Source organism: Eumetopias jubatus, unplaced genomic scaffold, assembly GCF_037043125.1.
Source record: "Eumetopias jubatus isolate StellerSeaLion01/CBP00866 unplaced genomic scaffold, mEumJub1_p1.0 scaffold_1, whole genome shotgun sequence".
NCBI lineage: Eukaryota > Metazoa > Chordata > Mammalia > Carnivora > Otariidae > Eumetopias > Eumetopias jubatus.
Window position 1 is genome coordinate 214119731 of NW_028274807.1, and position 24516 is coordinate 214144246.

The 24516-nt window shown below is 55.7% G+C and overlaps 1 protein-coding gene across 1 annotated transcript; it reads right to left on the reverse strand.

Annotated features, from left to right (window-relative positions):
* Positions 1-4879: 4879 nt before the first annotated feature.
* On the reverse strand, positions 4880-23097 carry LOC114226107 (long-chain-fatty-acid--CoA ligase ACSBG2-like). Its single transcript, XM_088023537.1, has 13 exons — positions 23034-23097; positions 22327-22550; positions 18501-18589; positions 17851-17971; positions 12867-12947; positions 12587-12736; positions 12294-12470; positions 10354-10535; positions 10012-10245; positions 6523-6740; positions 6127-6266; positions 5436-5682; positions 4880-4971 (listed from the first exon to the last, which is right to left on the reverse strand). Exons 1-13 carry the CDS (start codon positions 23095-23097, stop codon positions 4880-4882), a joined length of 2019 nt encoding a protein of 672 aa, XP_087879663.1.
* Between the last annotated feature and the right edge of the window lie 1419 nt (positions 23098-24516).

The window sequence follows — 24516 nt, forward strand, 5'->3', positions numbered from 1 at the left end:
CCCCCCCCCCCCCCCGGCCCCACGGCTCGTTCTCTTCCTCCTTCCGTAGGACCCTCTTCCCCCCTCTGTCGTTGGAGTCTTCGAACTTTGAAAAAAATGAGCTTTTGCCAAATAAGACGGGATAGTTTGTGGAGTTTTTTGAGGAGCATCAGGACTCAGAGCCAGCCCCTCAGGCCAGGGCCCAGCCAGAGGCAGGCCCTTCTGGGCTCACGTGTCTCTGATTTGGGCCTGGCCCTCCCACCCTGCGAGTCACGCCAGTCCAGAGACCCAGCTCCTCGCATGCCTGAGACTCTCCAAGGGCCGAGCCGGCTCTTCCTCTTAGCCAGGATGTCCTCATGGCGCCGGCCCACCTCGGGTGGGGCTCCTGGGGGCTGGGGCCCTGCTTGCTCAGCCTCCATTCCCCCAGACCTCGACTCGAGGCTCCCCCTGGCCTCCCCACCCCAACTTTTGCCCTGAATGAGATGTGGGGCAAAGGACCGGGGTGGGGCCCGGAGGTGGGCTCCCCCTCTCCCCCCAGTCCACTGCCAGAGGGTCTCTCCTCCCCCCAGTTCCCGAGGTCCGATGCGGGGAGTGCCAAGCTCCCCTTCCCTGTGGTTCGTCTGTCAGGCAGACCCTAAACACTCCCGGGGGAGCTCTGCCTCCAAGACTCCCCCAGACTTCAGCCTCCCTGGTGAAATCCCCAGAACTCGCTGGGAAGGCCTGAGAACTTTTCAGAGGAAACCGCCATGACTCCTCGCCATCTGCTCTGATTCTCTCCTGACCCCACTACCTTGAGGTATTAGGAAGAGGGCAGGCCTGTGTGGCAGGCTCCGTGCCGTCACCGTCCCCTTCCCCAGGCAGGCCAACAATACTCCAAAGTGGGGCACCTTTCTTCTCTGGAAACTCTAAGACATTGGACAGAAGGAACTGGCCTGATGTGGGCTACGCGGCCGCTGCCCAGCCCTCTGTGCACAGAGGCTGCTGGGGGCCATGCCAGGAGCCTGAGCTGGCCTTTCCCCTTTGGGGGCATCTCCTGGGAAGGGCCATAGGCCCTCCCGAGCTCCACATGGTGACTTGGGCAGCGCTCAGCTCTGGAGCCGGGCCGTGCCCGGGAAGCAGCTGGAGGAAGGCCAGGGTTTGGCCCACCCTCAGTGGCAAGAGTGGCCCCTCCTGCTGTTTCTGGGGCCTTCGGAAGCACCAACCCATTTCTCAGTTACCTCCTCTGGCCAGAAGGCCCCAGTGCTGGCCCCCTGATCACCTGATGGACGCGCCAGGCAACCAGGGCCCTGACCGCAGCATTGCCAGCTGCTCCCCCGCCCTCCCCCCAGCTGCCCGGCGGCTGGGCCCACAGGGGCTCTGGGGACGCCTCCACAGGAAGGGGCCAGCACTTTGTGATTGCCGCGTGTTTAGTGTTAAGCCCCCTGCCCCCAGTGCAAATCCCTGTGTTTTGCTATCTCCTGAACAAAATGTAAACCGACACCTGAAAGCAAAAGGTATCGAATACCTTTTTTACCCATAAGGGTTTTTACAAAAAATGTGTCTCGACTAGGAACTAGGACACTCATCGGCCCGAGACCAACTCCTGGATAAAAGGAATAAAGGAGAATTGTGTTTGTAATAAGTTACAGGATTGTTTCTGTCCTGGATTTTAAACTTTTTGTTAAATTGTGAAATTATGGAGGAGTTTTATAGAAAAAAAAAAGTGAAATAAAGTCAGATGGGAAAGCAGATCTGTGTGTAGAGCCCCTGCTTGGCTCCTCCTGGGACAGCCGGGAAGGGGGGGTGGGCGTCAAGCCGGTGCGGGGCGAGTGCGGACGGGGGAGCGTGAGCAGGGCTGGCATCCTGGGGGAGCACAGACGGCACCACCGGAAATCCAAGAGAGGAGCAATGCTGGAAAATGTGATCGCAGGTCCTGTTTTTGATGGTGTGTTCTTTCCTTGGAAGCAGGCGGCAAGGTTGGGGTTGAAAAACAAGCCTGACTTCACAAGATGGGAGAAGGGGTGGGTAGGAGGGCAGGGGGGATGTGGGGGGATGGGTCGGGAGGGGAGGGGAGGGGGCTGGGGCATGGGAGGTTGATAGAGGGCAAGATCCGTAGAAAAAGGGTGGTGAAAGGCTTCCTTTGCTGAGAGCTGGGTGGCCTGCCAGCTGGTTTGTCCGCGGTGGGCTCAGCTCTGGACTCCAGGAGGCCGAGACCGAGTCCGTTGCAGGCCCCGTGTAGGCAGCCCTGCCCACCCTGCGAGGGTTCCATTGCAGGCGAGTGCCCCGCGCCGCAGGCTGGGGCCCGGCCACTCTGCCCACAGCCGCCGCAAGGGAGCCGGCTGGCCACCCTGGGCCCGTGCCTTTCTTCTCGGCCTAGGCAAAATTCCCACTTCCAACATCAAGGTGCCCCTGCCCTGTCTTTCCTACCAGGGAAAGATTCTGCAAGTCCTCTGGGGCAGTTTGTGATCTGAGTTCCCGGAGGAGGGGCAGAGAGAGAGAGGGTCCCGCAGGCTTCGCAGGGTTCGCAGAGCCCCACCACGCAGTGAAGACTGACTCCCCAGGGGCTGAGGATGCAGCAGGGCGAAGGAGCGTCCCGCGGCCTCTTCCCAAGCCCTGGACGGCGAGGGTGCTGCCGCCAGAGTCCCCGCAGGGCAGGCGGAGCGGCCCGGGAGAGTCGCCTGCCTGTGGGGCGGCACGTAGGCACATTTCTGAGGCTCAAGCCCGGGCACGTGCTCCCGCAGTTGCTTACGTATGTTTGCCCCTGGTGGCGCCCTCCACCTCCCCGCGGTCCACCTGGGATCCCTGGCCTTCAGCCTGAGGAATTCTCATTAGCAGCAGGGAATTCTGTTCCTGCAAAAAAAAAAAAAAAAAAAAGGATGTCTCTGTGTCATCCTTCGGGCGTAAGGGCGCTTCCACTGGGAGCCGAGCTGTGGGTGGGCAGCTGCGTTCCTCCACGCTCTGCCGTGGCTCCGTGGCCCGCTGCCTCCCGCCGTTTCTGGGGAGAAGTCAGCCCTCCAGTCTCTTGCCTCTTGGAGGCTTTGGTCTCTGGTGCCTTTAAAATTTCCTTTTTGTCCTTTAGTTGAAAGCAGTCGCATAAGTTAGTTTTGGTGATTTGTTTGTTTCATCAATAGGACGACTCTGTCCCTTTCAAACGCGTTTGCCTTGAGTATTTCCAAATCTTGTATTTCAAATTTGTATTTTCATGGTGCAGGCTCAAGATGAGCCTGCAGGTTCCAAGGGCACGTGATCCCCGTTCCTCCTTCTTTTCCGTGTCCACTTTCTTACGCGTCCCTCGGGAGCCATCACCTGCTCACGACCACGACAAGCGCTCCCTCACAAATGGTGGCGCCCCTGCACACCTTTTCCTCAACGTGTCTGAGAGCTCAGTCCAAGTCCTTAGGCTGCGTTAAGTGCACCTTAACTCACACCACTAGTCCTGCGGGCAGGCTGGGGACCGTTTTCCCCTGGTCCTCTCCCTGCACGCGTGCAGGGGTGCGACCGGGTCTCCGGGGGCACCAGCGCGGGCCCGCCCGCCCCTGTCTTGGGCTGGGGCTCCTCGGCGTCGGCCTGCCTGTGCACACGCGCGCGTTTCTCGGATCTCCCCGTGGAGCATGAGATGTGGCTCTTGTACGTTCTACACCCCACTTGCCTTTCCGTGCTGGGCACGGTCGGCGTCCCTCACCACGCGGAAGCCTTATGTCTTCATCCAGCTTCTCCCTCGGTGGCTGCCGGGTGCTTATTCCTGGTCGAGGCTGATACAAGGTTTGCAAGTTCTCTCAAGGCGGCTTTCCAGCAGTGTAACGCTGTCCCCCCCTTTCCTTCCCTCGCTTGCTTGCTTTCTCACCTCTCGGTTTTGCTCCGTCCGGAGTTCATCCTGCCGGGAGCCAGGGCCTCTTGTTTCCGCAGTAGCCACCGTCACGGCCATGGGCTAACCCGTGCTGCCTGCGCTTACCTGAAAGGCCCCTCCGATCCTGCATCCTTGTCTGTGTGCAGGGCTCCTCTCCTCTGCACATCTATTATTTACGCCCCATCACTGAGCTTTTCATTACCGCGGCTTTGTCATTTCTTTATTACTAGTAGGACTAGTCCCCCTTCATTATTGTTCCCTACTTAGAACTTCCCCCCAGATACGCCTGCATGTTTGCTTTCCGACCTAAGCTGGTCAGCCGGAGTTCTAGAACGTTTTCTTTATCTCGTCGTCCTGAAGTTTCCTGTTAACATTTTGGTTTTGGAAATTTTTATTTTCCAAAAAGATGTGTCCTTGCTGGCGCTGGGTGGGTCCCCAGAGAATCCTGGTGGCCATTCCCTCCGGGTGGCTGCAGACAGCGGTGGGGGGGGGGGACCGTTCCTGCACCGTCTCTCCAGAGGGTGGGGAGCCTGTGCAGCCGCCCCTCACCTTTGTCACGCTAAGAGTGTGTATAGTTTTCAAAGTGAAGAAACCTATGAGGTTTATCACATCTGGTTTCGACTTTTCCAGAGCCTTCAGTAGGAAACTCCTCACTGGCCTCCCGGCCTCAGCATGACCGACACTCCGTGGCCAGGCACCTCTCCAGGAAGCTCCCTGGCCTCCACCCGCCACGTGTCACTAGCACCCGCCTGCCCAGTGGGGACAACCAAAAAATGTCCCCAGATATTGCCACGTGTGTCCTGGGGGCGCAGGACCACCCTGGGTAAGAACCACCGCTTTAGTGAGACGAATTTCATTATCTTTTACCTTTAAATGTAAAACACCGCCCCAGAGGGGGCATCTTAGTTAAAACCCCGTCCCCGGTCGGCACTTGGCAACTTGGCACTCAGAGCAGCTTCCCTCCTTCTAGAAGGCAGCTCCTCGATGATCATCCGATAGGGGGATGGAGGGAGGGAGATGGCAGTCTGGTGATGAAGCAGGAAGGCCCCCGCCCCCCAGGGCCTTTCCTGGCTGCTAGTCTTCGTCATCAGCCTCCTCGTAAAGCCTTTCAATTTCAGCTTGGTACATCCTGGCCACCATGGCCCTCTTCAGCTTGGTGGTTGCCCCTGCAACAGAATCACGTGCAAGGCGGGGCCTCCCCCGCCACCACCACCACCAACTGCCCCTGCAGGAGCCTCCCTCACCGCAGGATGAGATGTTAGTGGGCCAGACCTGTCCTGAGGGTGCAGGGGGGCGGCTGGGGTCGGAACGGGGGGCGGCTCAGATTGTGGGGCCCAGGGAGGAGAGCTACAGTAGGCCCACCCCGAAGTGCCCTGAGAATGTCCGTCCTGCGCGAGGACCCCCGTGGGGGACCGCCCCCTTCACTCCCTGCGCGAGGACCCCCGTGGGGGACCGCCCCCTTCACTCCCTGCGCGAGGACCCCCGTGGGGGACCGCCCCCTTCACTCCCTGCCAGAGTCCCTGGAGCGGCTGGTGAAAACCGCAGATGCCGCGGGGATCCCGGTCCAGGAGATGGTGGTGCTCTAACGAGCACGCGGGGGGCTGGGGGGGGTGAGCGCCCGCCTGCTCACCCAGCTCCCCTCCAACCATGGAGAAGTCCGTCCTGAGGATGGTCCACTTGATGATCTTGGCGCTGTCCGAGGGGACCTCGGCGTTGGCAGCGTCGATGCCCTGACTGATGAACTCCAAGACCACCGGGTCTCCGTCGTAAACGATGTCCGACAGCCTGGTGGACTGGCTCCGGAGCTGTCTACAGAAAGCAACCGCCTCGCTGGTCAGCGCATTCCGGGGCTCCCCTGTGTCCGTGTTAACCTGGCACTGTTGTTCGGGGGCAGGGGGTCAGGCGGCTCCCAAGCTGCCCCCCACGCCCACACCGGCCCCCACGCCCAGCTCCCCAGGCGGGGGGCTCGCCCTCGTGGGTAACCCGTCACTCTCTTCTCGGCCCTCGGAAGGCCGGTCCCCATCCCCGTGGTGCACATGAGAAAACAGGCTTGGTTTGGGGAGACTTGCCCCACACGTCCCCGCTTCCTAGGGGCTGGTGGGGGGGGGGCCGGCTCAGGCCCAGCTGCCCTTTCTCTGGAAACGGGCCAGGAGCTTCTACCCCATGGGGCCTGGCCAGTGTACCCCAGGCTTGGCACCGAGTGACCGGCCCATTGCCTCGCCTCTCCCAGCCTCAGTTTCCCCATCTTGAAACCAGGACGGTAGGCTCCGTCCAGCCAACAGCCGGATTCCACGAGGCTCAAAAACACAGGCACGCGGTACCTTCAGCGTGAGCAGGGCACACAGGTAGGGCGCGTCCTGGCCCACCAGCACGACGTAGCGCACGATGGGGATGTACCTCTTCACCCGCTCCTCAATGGGGTTCGGGTTGATCCTCTCACCTGAACTGAGGGTGATGATATCTGCATGCGGAGAGGGAGCAGGGCTGTGGTCCTGAAAAGCCGCATCAAGTCAGCTCTCCTGGAGCCCACGGCCACCCCTTGATGTTCAGAAACGACGGAGATGGAGCCCAGGCATACAGAGGGTGTCCCTTCCTCCAAGCTGGACTTTAGTCCTCCCCCTCATCATCGTGCTGTGTGCAACCCGCACCACTGTCCACAGCAGCCCTGTGGGGCCCGGTCAGAGGCAGAGAGCACCTTGCAGCCTTGTCTTGCTCACCTCTGGCGTTGCCGACGACATAGAGGAATTCATCGGTGTCCAAAAAGCCCAGGTCCCCCGTGTGCAACCAGCCGTGGGCATCGATCTTCTCCTGCGTATTCTCCTCATCATTGAGATACCCCATGAAGATGTTCCGGCCCCAAATGTAGATGTCCCCGATGCCCTCCTCATTGTGCTTCTGCGTCTTGGTGTGGGTGTTGGGGAGGGACTTCCCACAGCTGCGGACAATGGGCAGGGAAGGGGTATTGTAGACACACCAGACAGAGATGCCCACTGGCGGAGGGGCACCCCCTGCTCACTGCTCCTCTTCCCCCGGCACACAGCCACTCAGATCCTAGCCCCTTCCTGCCTGTCTGGCTTCTAGAGTCCTGCAGCTCCAAAGCAGGGGGCAGGTGGAGGACGACAGGGCGTGGCCCCCAGGGCGTGGAGGCTTGGCCCACCCTGACTTGGAGCCAAGCTTGCAGGGTGTGTGGATGTACCACACCCAGCCCCTGGCCACGAGGAGCCCACAGCTGAGCACAGGGGACAAAGGCAAGAGGCAGATAAACTCAAAACACCTTTTGGGTGGAACAGGTCGCTGTGGGAGGTATCGGGGCAGGAGAGAAAACGGTACAGTCTGGGCAAGAATGAGGCATCTCATCTTGTCTGCTTGTCTCCTTGGAAATTGGGGGTGGGGGCTGGGGGCTGGCCCTCCACCCCTCAAATTTTGAGGTTCCTATCCAGGCACCTGGACCCCAATCCTTGCTCCGCTTTCTCCCCAGGCTCTCTGGAGACTCAGGGCAAGGCCTCAGGGCTGGCCCGGCCAACGCCCAGGATGCACCTGCCCGGACTGAATCGTGTCACCCCCAAATTCCGAACCCCCAATGGGAAGGTGTTTGGAGGTGGTTAGGTCTCGATGAGGTCCTGAGAGTGGGAACTTCATGATGAGACTGATGTCCTTTAAGGAGAGACGCCAGAGTGAGCTTGCTCGCTCTCTCTCCACCATGCAAAGACACGGAGAGAAGCCGGCCGTCCACACCCACAACCGAATCAGGGACCCCTTGATCTTGGAGCCTCTGGAACTGAGGCTAGATCTGCGTGGTTCTCTAAGCCCCCTGGCCTGTGGTGCTGTCACGGCAGCCCGAGCTGAGACACACTCCGTGAGGGCAGATGCCTGGCCCCCCGTGCAGGGCAAGCTCTGTTCACGGTCACAACGCCCCTGGAACGAGCAAAGTGCCCAACAAAAGAGTGGAAGACTGAGAGGCTCCGCTGAGCTCCTCTGCTCTGACCAATTTCACGGCTGCGAACACCGCTTCCCTTGAGCTGCTTATGTCCTGTGTGGAATGATAGACTGCGAGCCCCACCTGCCACGTGGCAGGGATTCTTGACGTCGGGTCCCCCGCTGTGACCCTAGTGGTCGGACACTGCCTGCAGGCAGCGATCACTCCACATGCCAAGGGGCCGCCCAGTCGGGCAACAGCCTCGGACCACGTCACCTGTCCTTCCTTCCGCCTCCATGCCTGTCCCCCTTTCTGCCCTGCCTCTCTGGGTTTGAGGGTCGAGGAGACCCTGTGGGTGGGAAAGTGCTTTGGGACTGGCTCTTTGTCCTGTCTCTGCGGAAGGTTGCTTCCATCTCTCCAAAGCCAAGGTGCTCTAAAGGTGGTGACGCAGACTCTCTCCTTGACCAAATGCCGGTCAGCCTCCTCTGAGCTCTCTTCTCACTAGCCCTTGGCCTTGGTCTCTAAGCGCAAACCATTTCATCCACTCCCGCACAGAGAGACTTGAGAAAACCTTAGCATTTCCGAACGCCCAAGGCCACATCCCCAGGATGGCTCCATCCCCCTTACATCCCTGCCCAAGAAAGCTCAAAGCTGCCCGGAGAGTTTTCCAGATGGCCCCCCAAGCTTGCAGATAAGTTCTTTCCCTGCCCTCGGACATGCAAATCTACCACCCAGAACTTTCTCCTCTCTTTGAAGTACAAACCTTCAGGGAGGTAGGTAACTCTGGCTCTCACCGCCAGCGCCTGTGGGAGGCACAGGACCCCACCCCAGAGGGGCAGCTGGCTCTGATCTATGCCTCCTGCCACAAACACATGAGATTTCTCTCCAGAGAAGCGCCAGTCTTCAGACCCAGATGGGTTCAGTTAGTGACCCCCCCCGCCCCCCGCCCTTCCTGCTTTTTGTGATGGCCACTTCCCAGACGGCTCAAGCCCCCACGTCCTCCCCCAACCCCACAGACCCCTCTGAGACGTCCAGTCCCTCGGCCCAAATTGAAGTGGAGATCAGTTCACACCGGGCCCTTCTGGCTGAATTAGTAGTAGTGAATAAAATCTGTCCCTGTTGCTTTAAGGAGTGTCGGGTTTTATCTTTGAAAATGGTCACCCATCCAGAGCTGAGCGAGCCCCAGGTTAGGGAGATCGAGGGCAGGGGAGAAAGCCAGCACACCAAAGGGGCCGTGACTCGCCCAAGTCCCCTATGTTGTGCTGAGTTTTCAACACAGGCTGAGTCCTCCCGGAAATGTGCAGGGGCCCTGAACTAAATCAGTGGTGGTAGCAGCCAGCCTCCAGGATGGCTTTGTCCACCCGGAATCCACATCTAGTGTAGCCCCCTCGCACCCTGGAGGAGGCTGGTCTGCCTGACCCCGTCAGATGTGGCAGAAATAACAAAGTGCCACTTCTGAGGTTAGGTCATAATAGGGTTGCTCAATCAAATATAAGATGCCTGGTTATATTTGAATTACAAATTTTCTGTAAGTATAAGTATATCCCAGATACTACAGGGGCTATACTCATACTTAAAAAAAAAAAGAAGTTGTTTGTCTGAAATTCAAACATCCCTGGGTGTCCTGTATTTTTATTTGCTGAATCTGGCCACCTAAAGGAGAGTGTGGCTTCCACTTTGCCCTCTCTGGGGTCTCTTGTGTGGGGGAAACCTACTGCCATGGCGGGGGACACCCCCAAGCAGCCCTGTGGAGAGGTCGGCATAGTAAAGAAGCAAAGCCACCTGCTGAAAGCCAGCAAGAAACTGAGGCCTCCCGCCCACGGCCGTGTGAGGAAGCCAGCCTCCGAGCGGCTTCTCCGGCCCCAGTTGAGCCTTCAGATGAGGCCGCCCCAGCCAACAGCTTGACTGCGGCCCCGTGAGGGACTTGGAGCCAGGACCACACAGCTACCAAGCAGCTCCCCAATTCCCAACCCATGTGGGACTAAGCTGCGAAATCTGAGGGTTACCTTTACACAGCAATGAATGTGTTCCCTCCCAAGGGGCCAGGGTGTCAAAGATGGTTGGCCATTAGTAAAAAGAATGCTTTGCAAATCAGAAAACAAATCGGAGGGGCTTCAGGCCATCCCACACAGGGGTTCACTTGCTTTCGCTCATTTGCCCTTGGATATGCATTCCGCGGTGGAGAAGAACAGAGTAGGGGGACCGCGTGCACCTGGCCAAGGTCAGCCCTGGCCATCCCCTCCCCCACCCCCACGGCCAGCCATCTGTCCGTCCCTCCACCGAGATCCACCTCAGCAGCCGGAAGTCTTGCTGCCTGGAGAGCGTGTGGATGCCCGTGCTTTCAGACAAGCCGTAGAGCTCAAAGATGGGCATGTTGAGGCTGAGGAAATAATCCAGGGTGGCTCTGGAGAGCCCCAGGCCCAAGTTGAAGTACTGCCTGCAGTGATGGAGGCCCAGGAACCTCCTGGCCCGGTTGAAGGTCAGCCTCTTGGCCAGGCTGAAGCACAGTGGAGAATGGGTCTGCCTTGAGGAGCAGACACAGGGGAGCAGAGTTGGGCCTCGGGACTCCACGCCCGCCCCAGGCGGGCCCCCCCCTCAGCCCCCTGGGGGCAGCCCTGAGACCCAGCCTCACTTGAACATCCGCTTCCTGTTTGTCCTGAGTCCCAGCCACATGGCCCACTGGTCCATCCTCCTCCGGAACGGGGTCGACGAGAGCTGGTCGGTCTTCAGGTTGTCCAGCAATCTGTCCCAGACCCACGGGACGCCGTGGAACAGGGTGGGCTTCACCTCCCGCAGCGTGTCTATCAGGGAGCCCTGCACCACACGGCACGATGGGCTTCCGGCCAACCCCGCCCCAGCCCTCTGCCCCCCTGCCCCACTGTAGGGCCAGGTGTGTGAAGCCTTTCCCCACGGCCGTGGCCGGGAGCCAAAGGGGATGGCCAGGACCATCTGCTCCCACCTACCCTGATCAGCAGGACGCACAGGATCCGTTTCCTGGCCCACATGGCTCAACACATGTGAGATTCAACCACACTGTTGGCTGTTTCTGTGGTCCCGGCCACCCTCTCCCAGAACCCTGAGCCAGGGCAAGCGGTGGACGGAGAAGGGAAGGTGCAGAGACAGAGAGAGACAGAGATAGAGACAGAGACACACAGAGAATGACAAACACACACACAGAGATTAAGAGATGGAGGGAGAGAGAGACAAGATGAGACAAAGAGACAGGGAGGGATGGGAGGGGGGAGAGAACGGGGAAGGGACAAACTCTGGCTTTGTCACTATTTTCACAACTTCCCGGTTCCCAAGAGAGAGTCCCCAGCGACCACAAGTACAATATTAACAAAGAATGCCGGAGAGGAAAATCAGGACTAAGCCGAGCAAAGCCCACTGGGGCGGACCTAAGCAAATGCCCGCCCCAAAGCTGAGCCAGGTTTCACATTATTCAAAGGCCTTTAGAGAGCTCTAAGAAGAATATCTTGTGACATGTGAAAATAGGAAATTGAAGCTTTCATGTCCACCACGTTTTCCATTTTTTCAACGAGAAATCTGCAGAGATTTGTTCTCCCCCTAAGTACCTATGTGATTCGCCTCAGTTGTGCCCCTTGGCCCGGGAACCCTAAATCACTCAGTGCCTGGCCCTCTGTGGGACAAGTCTGTGGGACCCTTGGCTGAGGGAGTTGTAAGGATCCGGGCAACGATGTTCGGATTCTTTGCTTCTCCCTACTTCCTGTCTTGATGGGAAATGTGTGGTTTTCTACACTCAGAGAGTGAACACAACTGTGATGGAGGTCTCATGATGTATGTCAGTGACCTCAGGTGCTTTTTTTTTTATTGCAGTAAAATCCACATAACACCATCTTAACCATTTTAAGTGCACAGCTCAGCGGCATGAGGCACACTCACAGCGTCATGCAGCCACCCCCACCCTCCGTCTCCAGAACGTTCCATCTCCCCACACGGAGACTCTGTCCCCACGAAGCACGGACTCCCCACCCCCTGCCCCAGCCCTGGCTCCCACCCTCTCCTCTCTGTCTCTGGGGACGGGACTCCTCTGGGGACCCTCCTGGGAGTGGGGTCCTGCGGGATGTGTCCTTCTGGGTCTGGCTCCTTTCGCTGAGCACAGTGTCCTTGGGGTCCCTCCACGTCATGGCAGGTGTCAGGGTCCCTTCCTTTCTAAGGCTGGATCATATTCTATTGGATGGGTGGAACTCATTTATTTATCCATTTGTCTGTTGATGGGCACCTGGATTGTTTCCCCTCACATGCTTTTTTAACGGCTCGATTAAGCCTCCTGTGCTGGTGATTTTTGCCCCATGGTAGGAGGTGGATGCAGGCTTCCCATTCCTTAGGACACGAGCTCATGTCTGCTTCAGCCCCTTCACTTCACAGATGGGGAAACTGAGACCCAGAGAGGAGGAGGAGTAAAGTCGCACAGCGAGCTGGGGGCGGGGGCAGGGTGGGGATTCCAGTGCTGGGCCGGCTGAGCATCCCACGTAGGGTGACCCTAGCCCCTCCAGCCTCCCCAACCTCACCTGCACCCACCGCGGCAGAGGGCTGGGGAGCCCCACTCACCCTCAGAGCATCCGGCTGGGCGAAGTAGAGGGCTCCGGCGACAGAGATGGAGACCCACATGTCGAAGAGCTGGGCCCCCATGTAGCTGAGAGGGAGGTAGCTCACTAGGATCTCCTGCTCCTCCGGGGGGCACTTGTAAGACAGCCTCTGGGCCGTGGCCACCGTGGTCCAGGTGATCTGCAAGACACCTTAGCCATCACCCATAGGCCATTCTGTTCTCAACCCCCAGGAGCTCACCTTCGTCCACACGAGACCCAGAGCCACAGCCTGCTGCCTCCGGAGGGGACACTCACGTTGTCGTGGCTGAGCATCATGGCCTTCGGGGGGCCTGTGACCGACAGGCTGTAGACCAGGGCACAGCACTGGTTGGGCTTTTGGGAGTCAATGACCTGATCCAGCGTGTTTTCCGAGATGCCGTCTGCCAGGTCCAAGAACCCTCTCCACTGCAGAGAGGCGGGGGTTGGGGTGGGGAGGGGCTCATGGTGGTGGTGGGGTGGGGGAGGAGACCCTTGAGCCTGAGACCTCAACCCCCGGGCTACGGCCCCCGGCCCTGCCCTCCCGGTGAGAACCTACAGAATACAGGTTCTGCAGCCAGGTCCGGATCTCCTCCTTGTACTGGACAATGGCCTTGAGGTGCTTCAAGGAGCCCTGGATCTGCCAGATAGCGTGGGGCTCAGCAGGTGCAGGGCAGGAGTACGGGTCATAGCTGAGCCCCGAGCCCGTTTCCCCAGCACTTCCCCCACGGGTGGCAAGGGCACTCCCCGATTTTCTTTGTATTGTGGCAAAATACACAGGAATTTACCATTTTAACCATCTCAAAGTGGACACTTGAGCAGTATTTAGTACATTCACGTGCTGCGACAGTCACCTCTGTCTAGTTCCAGAACATTCCGTCTCCCCAAAAGGAAACCTTCAGTGCCCATTAGCAGTGTGTCCATTCCTCCGTCCTCCGGGTCCTGGAAACCGCTCATCAATCCACTCTGTCTCTACAGATCGGCCTATTCCGGATAGTTCATATAGATGGAATCCTACACTATGTGGCCTTTTGTGTCTGGCTTCTTTCACTGAGCGTCATGTTTTCGAGGTCCATCCACGTTGGGGCGTGTGTCAGAGCTTTCCTCCTTTTAGGGCCGCGGAACAGTCCAGCGTGGGTATGGGCCACAGTTTATCCGTTCGTTGGCTGGTGGACGTCTGGGCTGTCCCCCTGTTTGGGCTGCTGAGAAGGTTGGCGTACGGGTTTTGGTTTGCACACCTGTTTTCCATTCTCTTGAGTAGACACGTAGTTGTGGGATCTCTGGGTCATACGATAAGTCTATGGTTGGCCTTCTGAGGAGCTTTCCATGGGGCCCGCCCCAATTTCCCTCCCCCCAAGCCACGCACGAGGGCTCCGGGGGCTCCACATCTTCACCAACACTTGTCACCTGCGTTTCTGATAATAGCTGTCTTCGTGGGTGGGAAGTGGCACCTCATGGTGGCTTCCATCTGCATTTCCCGGATGACTTCAGACATTGAGCATCTTCTCTCCGGCTTACTGGCCATTTGTGTTTTACTTCTCTGGAGAAATGTCTAAGCCCTTCACCCATTTTTGAACTGGGTTTTCGTCAGTGGTGTGTTTTGTTTTTGACCTTGTGGGGTCCTGGATACATTTTGAAGGCAGACTGCATTGGTTTCCTATGGCTGCTAGGATACAATGAGGTACTGAGTATTGAGCAGCTTGGTCCGGTCTCTGCTTAGAATCTCATAATCCCCAAATCAAGGCGTGGGAAGGCTAGGTCCCTTCTGGAAGCTCCACGGCAGGCTTGTTCATTTGGGAACTGGCTCATTCCGGCTATTGGCAGAATTCAGTTCCCTGCCCTTCTCAGCTTCCAGAGGCCACCATGTTCCCTGGCTCATGGTCCCTTCCTCCATTTTCAAAGTCAGAAACAGGGAGATTGAGTTCCTCTCATGCTTTGAATCTCTCTGTTCTCCCTTCTGCTTTATCTTTCCTGTCTCCAGCCAGAGAGAAGTCTGTGCTTTGAAGGGCTCCCGTGATTATAGGGGACCCACCCAGATAATCCAGGATCATCTCCCAGACAGAGGGCATGAATCTTAATCCCATCAGCGAAATCCCTTTTGCCACACGAGGTGCCATGATCACAGGTCCCAGGGATTAGGGCGTGGACATCTTTGGCATCATCCTGCTGATCACACCGAGCCAATGGCATTTCCTGAGAGAGAGGACTCAGGAATGGGGCCAGGCTTTGGGTCTGAGAAGCTGGAAGGAGGAAGTTGCTGTCACCCAAGCTGGGAAACACAGAGGGAAGAGCGGGTTTTAGGGGAAAGATCTGGAGCTTGGGTCTGGACAGGCTGCGTCTGAGATGCCTCTTCGGCATCCCAGGGTGATTATTGGGAAAGCGGGAGATAAAAATGTGGGAAGTGTCTGCACACAGATATCACCCGGGGAAAAGATACAGAGCACGGAAAGCAAGTGGTCTGCTGTCCCAGGCCTGGCTCCATGGTTAAGGTTCAAACAAGTGAAGAGGAATAAGGAGGAGAGCCGGGCAGTGAAAGTTTCGTTATTTACATCATCCTCACCCCATCAGGGGCTCACCTTCCTGGGGGGAGAATGACCCAGGCCACATACCTGGTCACCTGCACAGACGCTGTCTTGGGTTTATTTATGTATTTAATAAACATTAAAAATTGGGGCGCCTGGGTGGCTCAGTAGGTTAAGGGGCTGCCTTCGGCTCAGGTCATGATCCCAGGATCCTGGGATCGAGCCCCGCATCGGGCTCCCTGCTCGGCGGGGAGCCTGCTTCTCCCTCTCCCTCTGCCCGCCTCTCTGCCTACTTGTACTCTCTCTCTATCTCTCTGTCAAATAAATAAATAAAATCTTTAAAAAAAATAAACATTAAAAATTTTAATGGTGGTAAGAAAAAATACACAACAAAGTTTACCACCTTAACCATTTTCAAGCATACGGTTTGCAGTGTTAAGTGTATATGCATTACTGGGCAACAGATCTCCAGAACTTTCCATCTCCCCACACGGAGACTCTGTCCCCGTGAAGCACGGCTCCCAGCCCCGGCTCCCACCCTCTCCTCTCTGTCTGTGTGTGCACGGGACTCCTCTGGGGACCCTCCTGGGAGTGGGGTCCTGCGGGATGTGTCCTTCTGGGTCTGGCTCCTCTCACTGAGCAGTGTCCTTGGAGGGTCCCTCCACGTGTGCAGGTGTCAGGATGCCCTTCCTTTTTAAGGCTGAGTAATTGTCTGGATGGACCATATTTTGTTTATTCATTCATCCATCAACAGACATTTGAGTTATTTCCACATCTTGACTACTGTGGATGCTGCTGCTATGAACTTGAATGCACCAATATATCTTCAGGGTCTTTCCTCCACTTCTTTCAGGTACGTATCCGCAAGTGGGATTGCTTCTACCTCTAAAGTTTTGAGGACTCTCCATGCTGCGTTCTATAGTGGCTGCACCCGTTTCCGTTCTCGCCAACAGAGGCCTGGATTGATTGAAGAATAATTTACAGGCAGTAAAAGCCACCATTTTAGGTCTCTAGTTTCACGAGTCTTTTTTTTTTTAAGACTGATTGATTGATTTTTAGAAAGAGAGAGAGAGAGAATTTCAAGCAGTCTCCACGCTGAGCGTGGAGCCTGACACGGGGCTCGATCTCACAACCCTGAGATCAGGACCTGAGCCGAAATCAGGAATCAGATACTCAACCGACTGAGCCACCCAGGCGCCCCCAGTTCCATGAGCCTTGACAAACTTAGAGCAGTGTGACCACCACCTCAATCAAGACCTGGAATATTTCCATCGCCCCATAAAGTTTCCTCGGGCCCCTTTGTGGTCAGCTGCCTCCTTCCAGCTGCCCTGGATTTCTGTCCCATAGCTTCGCCTTTGCTGGGGGCTTCACATCTATGAACTCACGCCGAAGCAGGTAGCCCTCCCTTCAGCACATTTCAGAAGCAGCCACGTGATTGCACATATCAGGAGCCCAGTCATTGCTATTGTTTGGTTGGTAGGGACGGACCACCATTTGTTCATCCAAATGATAGAAAAACAACTGGATCTTGGTTAATGGATGTTTGGGCAGTTTTGGGCAATCATGCACAGAATGGCCACAGACACTTCCATGCAGTGTAGACGCTTGTTCTCATTTCTCTTGGGTACAGTCTCCGAAGTGGAAGGTCTGGACCATCTCGCAGGTGTTTGTTACCAAACGGTCAGGCCATTTTCCAAGGTGGCTGTACCATCTTGCATTTCTGCCAACAACGAAGGAATTATTCCACTGCAACCCCGTCAACACTTGGTAGTGTCCATTTTAAAACTGGAGTCACCCTCGTGGGTGTTTCGGGGTGGCCCTGTCTTTGCCTGTGTGCCTCTGTCCACTTGTCATGGGTCCTCTTAGGGTCCCCATTTGCCAGGGTTCAGCTCAGGCTGCAGGACAGGGTGGGGGCTGGTACAGAAGTCTCAGCTGTAGGACCACCACTGGTTCCTTATGGCATAGGGTTACGGGTGCTATATGGGAGGGAGAAGAAGACCCAGAGCCTGGGGTGGCCGACCATGAGTGGGCATTACCCTGATGTCCACCTTCTCTGGGCGCCCCATACGCCCATGGATCTTTCCCCATTCCCTCCCTGGAACAAAGATCAAATAGGAATGCCCATCCCATTGATGATCCTATGGATAGCGTTGGCATGAACACTGACCATGCTAAGCTCTGTCCTAGCCCATTACAGGTTTACTTGGTTCATCCTCGGAACCAAACCCAGTAGGTACCACTCCCACTTTACAGGTGAGGAACCGAGGCACCAGGAGGCCAAACACTGTGCCCCAGGGCCCAGAGTTAGTGAAGGTGGCCTCTGAGCCATGGAGCCCACACCCAGAACCACCTCATTTGGATCGGCCCCGGACCCAAGGAACTTTAGGGTTCTCCTGTGCAGTTCCATTACGATGAAATGTTCAGAACAGGCAAATCCACAGAGACAGAAAGTGGGTTGGTGGTTGCCAGGGGCTGGTGCCAGGGGAATGAAGCATCCCCACTAATGGGCACAGGGTTTGCTTTTCAGGTGATGGAATGTTCTGGAACCAGACAGAGGTCATGGTTGCACAACACTGTGTGTTCACTCAATGCCACTGAACTAAAAAGGGTTACAACAATAAATTGTATATTATGTGCATTTTACCACAATAAAATTTTTTTAAAGTGGGAAGAGAGGATCTGCTTGCGGTGGGCACATCTAAGTCCCAGTTTGGGGTGTGCTGGGGGTCAGCCCCTGGGCCATCGCTGAGCGGGCTCTGACTTCCTCCGGCTTGAGCACCTGCTGCGGTCAGCAATGTAAGGACCATTTGGCAGGAACAGCACATGCCTGGCACCTCTTAGAGGCCCTGGACCTGCCCATGCATGGAATCCACAGTTCTCAGCTTGTGAGTAATGATAGGATGGTAGGCGCATCGTTCATGGGATCCCTTTTGTTTACTAGGCAAAGTCTGTGCCTTTACCTAAGCTATGCCCTCCACCCAGCATGCCCTCCTGGCTCCCACAGGCCCCGGAGTCACTGACCTGGATGATCTTCTGCAACTGCCTGTCATTGTCCACCACAAATATGTCCATCTCCGCGCTTTCGGCGATGACCTGGCAGGCTTTTGGGGAGCTGGTGGACAAGATGCCAACAGAGAAGCCCCTGGAAGCAGAACCCAAGAAGTGAGGACCCACTGGTGAATTGCAGGGCTCCCAGGAGGCCGGTTTGGCCCAAGCAGAGACAGTCCCTCGGGCAGGGTACAGAGTGTGGCGGATACCCCCAGACACCCACAGAATGCCCTGTTTGAAGGTGGGACTCAGGGACAGCTTGTGCGTGGGTCCTGCCCTCCAGGGGTTCCCCAGTGGTCTGGACAAGTACGGGAGGGCCCAATGCTGGAGAATCCTGGGGAGTGGGGAAGGCTTTTTGGGGGAGGGGTCATGGGAGCTGGGCTTCACAGGATGTGTATGAGTTCGACAGGTAGAGAGTGTCAGGAAGGGTGAGCTGGCTGGTGCCCAGGGCTGAGCCCTTGACAAATCCCATTGAGCACAGACCAAACAGCAGCCTTAGTCTGCTCCCTGAACTGGGGACGCTTCTGTGAGACCCCTATGGATTCAAGAGGAGGGATGAGACTTTGCTGGGCTGGTGGCTTCCTGACTCCATGTACCCCAGGGAGATACCAGGTACCTCTTACCCAGCCATGATAGCACCAATGCTGGCGATGGCCCACTCCTCCGAGTTTAACCCCATGATCCCCACGCTGTGGAAGCGCTCCAGGCCCAGCTGGGGAAGGAGGCCCTTGTGAGGTACAGGCGGGCTCACCTGCCACTTGACCCCACCTGCCCGGGAGTCTAAGGCTGAGAGCCCTGGGCTCCCTTTTCTCTGTTGATCATTTGTGCTTCTGTTTGTTGATAAAATAGCCCATTTTCTGGGCTCCCTTTTCTCTGTTGATCATTTGTGCTTCTGTTTGTTGATAAAATAGCCCATCCCCCCATTACAAGCTACCCCATATTCATCTTGAGCGGTGGTTCTCAACAGGGATGATTCTGCCTTCCCAGCTCACACTGGGCAACATTGGGAGACATTTCTGGGGAAGGGAATGGTGCTGACATCGAGTGGGTGGGCACCAGGGAGGCTGAGAAACATCCTCTGATGTACAGGACAGACCCCTCCGCAAAGAATGATCCAGCCCCAAGTGTCGATAGTACTGAGATTAAAAAACCCCGAGATAATACAAACAAAATGCTCTCCCTCCAACATTTTTATGACTAAATATTTGACAAAATCAGGACAGTACTATGCCTATATTATCTTAATGCGTCATTGTTCATAAAACCATACATCCTATTTTCCCAGCCTTTAAATATTTCTCTGTGGTATCAAATATAATACCTCTATGATATTGTGTAATATAGAGATGTCATAATTTAGGGGCGCCTGGGTGGCTCAGTCGTTAAGTGTCTGCCTTCGGCTCGGGTCATGATCTTGGGGTCCTGGGACTGAGTCCTGCATCGGGCTCCCTGCTCAGCAGGGAGCCTGTTTCTCCCTCTGCCTCTGCCCTTCCCCCTCCCCCCGCTTGTGCTCTCTCTCTCTCTCTCAAATAAATAAAATCTTTTTAAAAAAATGTCATAATTTAGTGACCCCCCCCTTTATTGGTTGATACTTAGGTAAGATCCTTTCTCCCCTCCATTTTTATTAGATAAAATGTTGGGAGAACATCTGCATAGCTCAAGCTCTGTTTACCCACATGGTTATTTTGTGCTGACATCCGGATTGACTTAAAAATTCAAAATGGCGCACCATTCATCCATCCTGGCAGAACCAGGGCATGTCACCACCTGGCCCCCAGGTGGGCCTTTCCCCTCCACTCTAGACTCTCGGGTACAACTGCCCACTCCTGGGTGTCTTTGTCTAAACCAGGGCATCACAAACTCAACATGGCCCAAACAGAATTGTTGATGTTACCAGCTCCGCTCTGCCGACCCTGCCTTCCACAATCTCAGTTAACAGCAGTTCCTTCAGGTTGCCCAGGCCAGAAATCTTGATCATCCTCAGCACCTTTCATTCTTCCGGACACCCAGTTCGTTAGGAAATGATGTTGGCTCTGCCTTCAGAATCTGACCACTTCTTATCCCCTCCCTTGCTACCACACAGGTCCCAAACATCTTCATCTCAGCCTCAACTGGTCTCTCTTTTTCCACCTAGTCTGTTCTCTCTGCAGCAGCCACACAGTGCTGTGAGCGCCCAACTCTGGGCACATCCCTCTGCTTAGAGCCCTCCATGGCTCCCACCTCACTCCTGGTAAAAGCCTCACAAGGCCCAGCAAGACCTGTACTCATTACCCCCTGCCCTCACCACCTTCCTCTCTCCCCCTCACTCACTCTGCTTTAGCCACATGGGCCTCTTTGCTGTTCTGCCAACATGCCAGGCACCGTCCTGCCCCAGGGCTTTTGCACGTTGGTTTCCACTGCCTGTAACACTTATCCCCAAATACTCACTTAGATTCCCCCCTCCGAGTTGTTTAAGTCTTGTTGAAATGCCACTCTCAGAGAGGCTCTTATTGGCCACCATAGGGTAAGATTTCAACCCCCACCCCAACTCATCTACCCCTTTCTTTTCTTTAGTTTTCTCTGGATCACTGTCTACTTCCTGCATACTTGTTTGTTATGTTGACTGGTCAAGTCCCTAGAGGTCTCTTATCCCCTCTCCTAATCTGATAAATGGGCATTCCTTCATTGAAGACATACCCAAGGGGCTAGATTCTGGGGGCCTGCAATGAATGAGGCAGTCTGGCCCCTTGACCTCATGAACTGACCAACTAAACAAATAAATTATATAACCACGTAATCATGTGGCTATGAGAACTGAACAGAACGCTTTCAAGGCGGCTGTGATAGAAAGTATTGGGGGCTGGTGAGTCTGGGGACCCAGAGTGATCAGGGATGACCTCACTCAGAAGATGAGACATTGGAGGGGCACCTGGGGGGCTTAGTTGGCTGAGTGTCTGACTTGTGATTATGACTCAGGTCATGATCTCAGTCAGGGTCGTGAGATCAAGCCCAGGATCAGGCTCTGCGCCTAGTGGGGAGCCTACTTGAGAGTCTCTTTCCCTCTGCCCCCCCAATAAATACATAAATCTTAAAAAAAAAAGATGAGGGGCGCCTGGGTGGCTCAGTCGTTAAGCGTCTGCCTTCGGTTCAGGTCATGATCCCAGGGTCCTGGGATCAAGCCCCACATCGAGCCTCACATCGGGCTCGCTGCTCGGCAGGAAGCCTGCTTCTCCCTCTCCCACTCCACCCACTTGTGTTCCGTCTCTCTCGCTGTCTCTCTCTTTCTGTCAAAATGAATAAATAAAATCTTTAAAAAAAAAAGGAAAAAAGATGAGACATTGGAGAAGAGACACATTAACAATAACTACCATTAGAATATAGCTAATGCTGATGCAATGCTGTGTGAGTCAGAGGCTGTTTGATAAACTCCCTGAATTCCTTTTTTTTAAAGATTGTATTTATTTCTTTATTTGAGAGAGAGAGAGAGTGAGAGAGCACAAGCAGGGGGAGCAGCAGAGGCAGAGGGAGAAGCAGGTTCCTCGCTGGTCAGAGAGCCTGATGTGGAGCTCTATCCCAGGACCCGGAGATCATGACCTGAGCCAAAGGCAGTCGCTTCACCCACTGAGCCACCCAGGCGCCCCAACTCTCTGAATTCTTGTAGCAAACCCTTGTGCTATAGGGGCTTTTATATTTTATTTTTATATATTCGTACATAAAACGCTAATAGAACACGTTTTATACTAAATTTAATAAAAATAAAGTATAAAATGGGTATGTCCATATGTAACTTTTATATTTTTAATATCATACATATATAAAAATAGATATAAAAATCCCCATTTTACAGATGGGGAAACTGAGGCATGGTGAGACTGAGTAATTAAAAAAAATGTTAGTTTGAGGCACAGCTGACACCAAGTATTCCATGAGCTTCGTGGATACAACACAGTGATTCCTCAAGTCTATACATGATGCTATGCCCTCAAGTGTAGCCTAAGTAATTTTTTAACAAAAAAGCCACAGGCATCTAACTACACCTCATGGTGAGTGAGATTGAGTGATGTGAGCAAGAATGGGCAGGTAAGCGCGGAGCCTGAGGAAAGGATGCGCGCACAGGGTGGCCGGGCAGGAGGGGCGCTGCAAGAAGTACGAGGTTGGGGCGCCTGGGTGGCTCAGTTGGTTAAGCGACTGCCTTCGGCACAGGTCATGATCCTGGAGTCCGGGGATCGAGTCCCGCATCGGGCTCCCTGCTCAGCGGGGAGTCTGCTTCTCCCTCTGACCCTCCCCCCTCTCATGTGCTGTCTCTCTCTCATTCTCTCTCTCTCAAATAAATAAAATCTTTAAAAAAAAAAAAAAGAAGTACGAGGTTGGGGCGGTGGTGGTGTCGGGGAGTGGCGCGCCGCGCGGGCGCAGCAGTGCGCAAGCGCAGAGGGGCGGGCTTGCGCGCAGGCGCGGAAGGGCACGTGGTACCTTGAGGAAGGCTTTGGCGGCGCGCCGGCACTCTTCATAGTACTCGATGTAGGTGAGCAGGTGCCAACCGTTCCTGTGCTTGGAGCCGAGCGCGATGTAGTTGGCGTACTTGATGGCCGTGTTCATGACCATGTCATGCACGGTGATGGGCGCCTGGCTGGTGAAGGCGTCCTCCTGCCGCAGGTGCACCTCGCCGTCGCGCTTTGACGTCCAGTAGGGGTGTCCTGTGGGCAGGCGGGGCTCGGGGGCAGTGAGACCCCAGGTGGGTGAAAGAGGGGCCGGGCTGTGGCCCTGATGGCGGCAGGGGCGGGCAGAGAAGGTGGGGGAGGGGGGTGGGAGAGAGGCATGGTGGACAGAGAAAGAAAGACACCACCGACGAGGGGGAAACATGGAAGCGGATAGAGAGACACAGAAGAGGGCACAGGGGCGCGCGGACAGGCAGATGCGCTGGTCCAGAGGGTGGAGTTCAGCAGCAGCCCCACCAGCGAGCAGGCAGCTCAGTCACAGGCCCACTGCCCCTCCTGTGGACTTCCGGAGGACCAGGCACCTCTGACAACTGTGTCCACCTTCGCCATCTCCATCCCCTACTCCCAGCCACCCGTCCAGCCTCCCCCACCACCCTGACGCGACTTCAAAGATCCTGAGGCTGGCTCACCCACCCTTAGCCAACCCTGACTGGCTTCTCTGGGGCCCAAGGAGCCCCCTACCTTTGGCTTTAATTTCCCGTTGGTGATCTCTCTCCGTCAGACTCAGTGTTTTGAGTGAGGACATGGTGTGCAGGGTATCTTCGGCCTCTCTTCTTACTGTCTGGGGAGCATCTGGCCTCCTGGGACGTTCACAGAAACACAGTTGCAGTCCAGTGGAGGGCGGGGAGTGTCCAGCTGTGTGGAGGCACAGGGGTCCCACCTACTCATGGGGGTGGTCAGGGAAGGCTGCTCTGAAGAGTGGGTAGGAGTTGACCGGGCAAAGAAGGGAGGGAGAAACATCTGAGCAAAGAGAATAATGCAATGAAGCCCATCGGGGCTGGAGTATAAGGAAAAGTGGGGGGAAAGAAATGAAGCAAGATAGGCAGTGAGAGTGGGATCAGCATGGGGTCTTGCTGGCTGTGTTAGTAAAACATTGCTTTCTGGTACCTTCTGTGTCCATCCCCCGCGCAGTATGCAGACTGGTTGACCCCTAGCAGGAGCTGAAATATCTCAGCTCCCAGCCCCTGCCTTCCACCCATGACACATTTTCACCCTTCTTTGTCGTCAGGGAGGCTGTGCCCACTTCTGTCTCCCAATTCTTTTTATCAGCTTTGGTCACCCCCCTGCTCTAGCCGTAGGCGGACAGCAGCAGTCTCTAGACTGGACATCCAGAACGTTCCTGCCTGTGGCCAGCCTTTGTGACCTCATTGTAGATTCTGTAGCCTGGAGCCATGATGGTGACATGGCCTGTTGCTGCTTGGCAGAGGGGCCGGGGTCTTAGGGGCCAGGGGTCTGCCCCCACGGCCAGTGGTTCCCAAAGTGACAGCTCCCAGGGAGGAGCCGGCAGCAAAGTCTTGGGTTTAAGGCTGGCAGCTGGAGGGACTCCATAGTCCCTGCCCAGCATTGTTGGCTTTGGGTGACAAAGTTCACAGGGGGACCATAGAGGGAGTAGTGAGATGGAGGAGGTGCCGTGGAAGGCATGATGTCACTGAGGCCAGGGAGTGTGTCAAAGAGCCAATTAAGGTCGGCAGAACCTGAGGCTCCCAAAAGGTCAAGAAGGACTTTGAGTCGCTGTGCCTGGGGGGTCATGAACTCATCTGTCCATTAGGCACAGTCTGGAGCTAGAAGAGTCTCCCACATGGGCATACAGCTGCATTTTCATGTATTGTGTTGGATGCCGTTGAGGTTGATAAACCAAAAAGTCATTTAAAGGCCTCCCTGGTGCCTCAAAAAATCAAACACCGAGTTACCATATGACCCAGCAATCCCATTTCTGGGAATATACCCAAAAGAATGGAAAGCAGGGACCGGAAGAGATGTTGCACATTCACGTTCCCAGCAGCACAATTCACAGTAGTTAAAAGGAACCCACTGTCCATTGATGGATGAAGGATGAGCACAATTTGGTCCATCCACACAATGGGCTATGATTCAGCCTTAAAAAAGGAAGGCCGTGCTCACGCCTGCTACAACGTGGATGAACCTCGAGGACATTGTGCTCAGT